Below are 7,346 nucleotides of genomic sequence, written 5' to 3'. Positions count from 1 at the left end.
GGCAGAGGTTCTGACCTCTGAACCTCAGCCTGTGCAGCCAGCACCCCTGCCATTTTCATGCTTTAGTCCCTCACTCCCCTGTGATTTAAGTAGGAAGGACATTTACTGATGGAAAGAAAACAATCCTTGGTCAGAGTCTTGAGTGTGCTAGGAGGGTTTCCAGACGTGAGAAATGTCTGATTGAAGCTTCTCTTCTGCTTTCCCCGTATTAAGCTTGCTGTTTATACTAGAAATGTTTGCCATGATGAGTGAATCAGTACATTTTCACACGAGTTTTTATTGGGTGGGAATGATGGTTTTGTGCCTCCTGTCTGTCGCACCCGAGGGCTCTGTCTCCTCCTCTCTGCCAGCCTCTTGGGAAGAAGGAGGCCGCTGCCCGCGCCGGCTCCCCGCGCCCTCACTCACGTCAGCAGAGTGGCACTGGATGTGCACCTCTCCTCCTCCTTCATTTGCATCCTTTTGATTAATCAACCAACGAAATGAAACTAGTGGGGCTGCTACACGGCTAAAATTAAATTACTTAATGTTCTCTTGCCCTTCATTTATCTAAAGATGGAACTGTAGCTCATGTAACATGCCTTACTTATGGGAGAAGCTTGCTTATATTTGTAGCTAATTGATCTAGCCTTTCCCTTGTGAGTTTGCTTACAAATTCAAATATTGGAGTACACAGTTGTGTATGTGTTGTTTGTGTATGTGCTGCCTTCCCATCTGAATTTGGCTCCTTAGACAGCAGCCTAATTAATTCCAGCCATTGGAAGGTGTGTCTCTGATTTGGTTCAATGGGATTTCGATTTGGAATGCAAGCTGTAAACTGCTCTTGTAGGTACCTACCCAGCTACTGCTGTGTCACATTTATGAAGCTTTGTAAACCGTATATGTGCATCTGTGTAAATTGTAATTGCTGGTGATGAGGAAATGTTAGAATCAGGAACACTCATGCATGTGAAGTCATTTTTAGGTGGTTTTAGAATGCAAGCTTGAGCTTCAAATTGTGGGAATAAATTGGGAATCTTGAGTTATCAGAACAGAACATGACTTCCCTGTGTCATAAAGCTTCCAGGGAAATTCCTACTTCTGGTCACAGGTCCATAGACTTTTTTTTTTTTGCGGTACGCGGGCCTCTCACTGTCGTGGCCTCTCCCGTCGCAGAGCACAGGCTCCGGACGCGCAGGCTCAGTGGCCATGGCTCACGGGCCCAGCCGCTCCGCGGCATGTGGGATCTTCCCAGACCGGGGCACAAACCCGCGTCCCCTGCATCGGCAGGCGGACTCTCAACCACTGCGCCACCAGGGAAGCCCCATAGACCTTTTTTGACGTTAGTATTTTTTCTCGATCCCTGAGTTGGGGTTATGGAGCACGTGGCTACTTGATCTTAGGGCTCCTGGGTGCAGAGTAAAATCAGTGCTGACTGACCTCAGAGGGTTGGCAGCTCCCGTTCCTGCCCTTAAATGGCTGGGGCCGGAGGATGGGGGGTTCCGGGCTGCAGTTGGAGCGTGAGGCCTTTGGCGATCGTTGTGACTTGTCAGAGTCCACCCTCCCACGCGGTCGCCACCCCAGCCTTAGAACGCCGGGGGCAGAGGCCTCGGAGAAGGTAGGACAGCTGTGAGTGAGGTGGGGTCCGTGGCGGGACGTCCCAGGACTAAGGACCAGTGCTGGGACCTTAGGTCCCCAAGGAAATGCACTTTTTAAATAAAGAACATGTAGTTAGAGTCTTAAATTCTGCAGAATAAGTTCTTTTATTCCCACAGTATTTCTCTGCCTTTGTTTTCACAGACCAGCTCAACTAGTGAGCAAGAAACACAAGCCCCAAAGCCAGAGGCGCCCCCACCGGTCTCTGTGGCCGCAAGTACAGAACAGCAGGAGGTGAGAGTATTGCCCTGTTGACGCCCCGAGAGCCCTGCGGTCTGCTCGCGGGCCCTCGAACAGAAGCTGCCCTGATGCCTCACAGCTTGCCACTCCAAGCCCGGCTTGTGTTTGAGAATTACTGTCAGTGCATCAGCCAGATGAGGGCTGCTTTGACAGGTGTCTCAACAATCGAGTAAATTAAAATGCGGGACTGTTCATTATTAATCATTTCTGCTGTGTAAGAGGCGTGCTGAGCTAGGACAGTGCTCACCTGTCCACGCTTGTCCCCACTTGTCCCCCAGGACGTGGCTCGGGCCCCTCAGAGGCCACCCACCGTGCCGCTGCCCACCACACAGACCCTCGCTCTGGCGGGACCAAAGGTAGGAGGGACCTTGCTCTTCCCCGGGGGGCCTTCTCGGATTTAGACAACTTTTGTGTAAATAAGACGAACTTAGTATTTTCACGTACACAGTAATGTTTTGTTCTGAGTAGTGTGTAATCCAGAAAGCATCAGGACCCTGTGTTTTCTATATTTTAAAAAAGATATATATATTTAATTAATTTGTTTATTTTTGGCTGCGTTGGGTCTTCATTGCCGCGTGCGGGCTTTCTCTAGTTGCAGCGAGCAGGGGCTACTCTTCCTTGCAGTGCGCAGGCTTCTCATTGTGGTGGCTTCTCGTTGCAGAGCACGGGCTCTACGTGCACGGGCTTCAGTAGTTGTGACACTCGGGCTCAGCAGTTGTGGCGCACAGGCTCTAGAGCACAGACTCAGTAGTTGTGGCGCATGGGCTTAGTTGCTCTGCGGCATGTGGGATCTTCCCGGACCAGGGCTTGAACCCGTGTCCCCTGCATTGGCAGGCGGACTCTTAACCACTGCGCCACCAAGGAAGCCCCCTGTGTTTTCTTGATTAAAGCAGTGAGACATGAGTGCATTTTAATTGGCTGATTTCAGAGTTTAACCTCCCCGGACCTCTGTCTTCACTCCCCAGACCGCATTTCCTAGTCCACTGGTAACCACTCTGCGCTCGGTGTCCATTAAGTCCCTTCTCCACATTCGTTCCCATTTGTCTGGCTGCACTTTGGGCCTCAGAGGTCCACGTGGTTTATGGGAGGCACTTCTTCCTCAGCGTGAATGGAATTCTGCTCAGTGTGCAGCTTTGTACCTTGTCTTTTTCGTAAATGTATCTTGGAGAGCTGTGCCGTCAGTGCGCCCTGGTTCAGCGTAGGTCATGGCTTCGAGGTGTGACAGGGCCCTGGTTTCAAGCTTAGCAGGTGTCTGGCCTTACGTACTAGATGTTTTTTTTTCTTTGACGTAGACATGGTCTTTTTTAAGGTTTCAGTCACAGACAGCCATGCCAGCTAGAGATGGGGGCTTGATTTTGTTTGAGACCAGCTAACGGCTTGGCTTTTGGACTACGATTCTCGTGGAGTCAGGGATCAGACTGCTCTCTGGATTTTGTGTTGGTCACTCCCTTGCTTCCTACAAATGGTTCCACATCTTCACGTGCCCCTGAAATGAATCCTTTCATTTGCCATGTTAAGCTTCATGGATGCTGGCTGGGCTTCTCATTCTGTTGTCGGTGGCGTCCTGTGTCTGCTCTCCCGACAAGGAGCATTGGGTCTTTCCAGACTCTTGCTGGGAGGAACAAGCTGCTGTGGGTGGCAGCCCACTCCAAGACATGGCCCAGGCCAGCCCCAGAGCCTCTGGCAGGCAAGGGGCTCGAGTCACCACAGCGCCCCAGCCCTGCCAGCGTCGCTGGTGTGGGCGGCGAGGGTCCTCGCTGAAGGCTGCACGTGTGGACTCGTTTTCTGGCTCAGGCTCCATGCGTGGGGTCACGCCGGGAGCCGCGCACGTCGTGGTGAAAGCGTGTGGCTCAGCTTTTCCAGGGTGCGCTGCAGTTGTTGGAACGCTTGGTTACAAGCAGACATGTCCCCGGTCCCCACCGCCCGTGTCTCACCACCTTGACCTTCTTCCTGCAGCCGAAAGCGCACCAGTTCAGCATCAAGTCCTTCTCCAGCCCCACGCAGTGCAGCCACTGCACCTCCCTGATGGTGGGGCTGATGCGCCAGGGCTACGCCTGCGAGGGTGAGTGCGGCCTGCGAGCCAAGAGGGGCCGGGCGTGGGAGTCACGGTGAAGGCCGGCAAGGTCAAGGGCAGCCTAGCCATGAGGGGCCCAGGGCACATGCTCCTTCTCTGGCTTTACAAGTGCTCGGTGAAGGTCTCTGAGTTGAGATCATGCTGCAGTGGACAGCGCGCTGCTCTGGGGTGACCAGGGTGTCTGTTGGTCCTTGTTTGTTACAAAATGTAACATTCACGTCCCGTCCACGTCCGTTCTCCTGCAGGATGAGGAAAAGCAGAGAGTAAAAACAACTTTACGATCTTCCACTATCAAGTCATTTAGAGATAAGCACCACTGTCTGGTCTCTTTTCTGCTAGTTTGTCATTGTTAGCATTGTAGGCCTCTGTGTTGTGGTCTTGCCCTGTGCTGGGGCTGGGTGGGCATGCGTGGCCAGCCGAGGTCCCGCGGTGAGAACTGTGACGAGCCGGGGCCGGAGCCCCCGAGCACAGGCGCCAGCCCCCCAGTGGGTGCTAGTGAGCGTGTGGAAAAGTTGCTCGATGCCAGCGTACCCTAAGCATTTGTAGGAACTGCTCTAAAAACTGTTTCCTTCTTGGGGTGCCACGCACGTCTGAGGCGACTGCTGCTTTGGGGGCGGAGGTGTGACAGTGTGCTCTGTGCTTTCGCAGTGTGCTCATTTGCCTGCCACGTGTCTTGCAAGGACAGCGCTCCCCAGGTGTGCCCCATACCCCCCGAGCAGTCCAAGCGGCCTCTTGGTGTGGACGTACAGAGAGGCATAGGAACAGCCTACAAGGGCTACGTAAAGGTAGGACGTTCCCCCTGCTGCCTGCCCAGGCAGGCGACCCAGCCTGGTGACCCACGGCCGTGCCCAGCTACCCTGGAAATTGGTCCGCTTGCTGCATGAAGCGACCCACATGCCGGTCCTGGGAGCCCTCTGGTCCTGGGAGCCCTCCCCTCCTGGGGTCCTGAGGGACCCCCCCCGCCCCAGAAACACACTCAGCGTTAGCTGGGGCCTCTCGTCCCCACCTCCTGGGCTGATGCACTTAAGGTTTCAAAGCCAAGTGCCATTTGAAGGCGCTGTGCCCGGCCCAGCGTTCCACGCTGCTCCCCGTCTGCTGTGAACACACCCATTCGTTGAGCTGTCTGCACTGTCCCCTGCGTCACCTTCTGTCATGGGCAGAGCCCCTCCCCAGCACTGCCCGAGTCATCCTGGGCCCAGACCCAGCTCCGCCGCCAGCCTGGACTGGCCGTGCAGCAGCTAGGAGCGGACCACTGCACAGCAGCCACCTCCAAGAAGTCTCCTGGGCCTGCCACCTCCACTTTCCCTTGTCCGGCGTGTTGCGGCTGGCACGCCTGGCCCAGAGGAACATGGTTACTTTGATCTGCAGGTCCCCAAGCCGACCGGGGTGAAGAAGGGGTGGCAGCGGGCCTACGCAGTGGTCTGTGACTGCAAGCTCTTTCTGTACGATCTGCCCGAGGGCAAGTCCACGCAGCCTGGCGTCGTGGCCAGCCAAGTCCTAGACCTCAGGTCGGTGTGGTGTAGTCTATCCTCGTTCTAGGAGGTTTACTTGACTTACATGTCTGAGAATGAGGGTTTGTTGCCTGGTAGCCTTTAACCCCATTTCTACCTTCACGCCCTTAGTTATTGGGCAGCTCCAAAAACAGGTGCCTGCTAGAAACTTTCCTGCTGTGAATGTTTTTGCCCTGAAAGATTTGCCAAATAGGCATCTAATACATCCAAGAACAAGTAGAAAAGATCCCAGAGACACATTGCACAGCCTGAGGTAGTCTGTGCTCTGTCTTCGTGAGCCCTTGTCTTCGTGTGGCCACAGCGTTTGCTGAGTGGCACCGTCTCTTAGGGCTTCCATCTCTAGTCAGATGCCTTCCTGCCATCCACATACAAAAAGGCACAGCACCCTTCCCTCCCCACCTTCTCTGTGGTTAACTCTGAAATGGACATAATAGCAACGTCGTGAGGTACTAGGGTTGTTGGGAAGATTAATTAAGCAAGTGAATAGACAGGGTGTGCTTAGCTCAGAGCCTGGCGAGCGGAGCTATTGTTGCTGCTGCCACGTCCTCTCCTCACAAGGTGGAGCGCCCGTCCCTCTGTCACCCACCCCCAGTGCCACACAGTATGGCACCTGTCCGGGACTAGGGCCTGGCCTGGAGCTTCATTCTCCAGCATCGGTCTTCGGGGGGCCCACGGGGCAGGGGTGAGCAGCTGGGCACCTGCGATGTGGGAGCGGCCCCGGGCGACCCTGCTCACCCCTCGCTGCACACAGGTGTGCCCCTGGCCCAGCAGCGACGAGACCGCTGACAGGTGTCCCGAGACGAAACGCTGCCCGTAGCCCAGGGTTTAGAGCGAACTGGAGGTGATTCCGTGGTTATCTCAGCACATTTTATTCCCGTTTATAGCCAGGTACAGGCCAAAGCAAAGATGTGGTATGTTTGTACCTGTGGAACAGTCTGGCACAGTATAGAACAGTGTGACTCAGGAAAGTGGTTTTATTCCCAGTCATCCCTAATCATTGAAACGCATGCAAGATTCTTGTGTTTTGTTTGTTGCCTTTGTCATTATAAGCGTTTTCTTATCCTGGTGGAGGCGAGGAGCTTCCCTTGTATTCTAGAAAGTATCCTTTTTCATACCGTTCCTAAAGGGTGGAGGACAGAGTCCTGTGTGCATGTCTCTTTTCCGATATTCTGAATGTGTTATTTCTTACCAGAGATGAAGAGTTCTCTGTGAGCTCAGTCCTGGCTTCAGACGTCATACATGCTTCACGCCGAGATATTCCGTGTATATTCAGGGTATGTTTTCTTTCCGATTTTTTAGAGACGTTTCATTAATGATAAAAAGTCCGTAGGGGGACTTCCCCGGCGGTCCAGTGGTCCAGTGGTTAAGACTCCGCAGTTCCGCTGCAGGGGGCACGGGTTCAATCCGTGGTCGGGGAACTAAGATCCCGAATGCCACGTGGTGCGGCAAAAAAAAAAAAAAAAAAAAGAAAAGAAAAAATCCATGTGGTTAAAGTAAAAAGGACTGTTGTGAGCATTTCCTTGTCTTGTAGCAAGGGGCTCACGCACATCCAGAGCGGACCTCCCGTTTCTCCAGACCCTTCACACCTGTCGATATGTCCCGTGTCGCCCGTCCCCCTCCCCGTACTGGGTAACGGACCCTGTCTGCACACAGCAGAGCCCTGTCTCCCCAGCGTCAGGCCCTCCCGCTCCATCCTCCCTCCTCGGTCTGTGTCCCGGCTGCTCCAGTCCAGTGCACTAGATGCTGGAGGCCGACACACGGTTGGCTACAGATGAAATGGACCATTCAGCCTCCCTCCTGAGGACTTGTTGGCCATTAACTGGAGCAAAGCCGGGGGAAAATTAGTAGACATTGCTTATCAGCGGTCTTGCTGGCTGAGTTGGAGTGTC

The 7,346-nt window shown here is 54.0% G+C and overlaps 1 protein-coding gene across 2 annotated transcripts in view; it reads left to right on the top strand.

Annotated features, from left to right (window-relative positions):
* Positions 1-7,346, top strand: part of CDC42BPB (CDC42 binding protein kinase beta) — a 113,262-nt gene that overhangs the window by 92,775 nt on the left and 13,141 nt on the right. For both annotated transcript variants that reach the window (XR_003796040.1, XM_029239161.1), the window contains exons 22-27: positions 1,777-1,866; positions 2,151-2,228; positions 3,829-3,934; positions 4,595-4,731; positions 5,315-5,454; positions 6,650-6,731. Coding sequence is in view for 1 of the 2 variants with exons in the window: in XM_029239161.1 (XP_029094994.1) it covers positions 1,777-1,866; positions 2,151-2,228; positions 3,829-3,934; positions 4,595-4,731; positions 5,315-5,454; positions 6,650-6,731 (633 nt within the window). In the remaining variant the exon portion in view is untranslated. The remainder of the gene's footprint in view (positions 1-1,776; positions 1,867-2,150; positions 2,229-3,828; positions 3,935-4,594; positions 4,732-5,314; positions 5,455-6,649; positions 6,732-7,346) is intronic.

The sequence above is a fragment of the Monodon monoceros genome, unplaced genomic scaffold (assembly GCF_005190385.1).
Source record: "Monodon monoceros isolate NGI ecotype Baffin Bay Population unplaced genomic scaffold, NGI_Narwhal_1 Super_Scaffold_21, whole genome shotgun sequence".
NCBI lineage: Eukaryota > Metazoa > Chordata > Mammalia > Artiodactyla > Monodontidae > Monodon > Monodon monoceros.
This window is presented reverse-complemented; position numbering and strand designations above follow the sequence as displayed.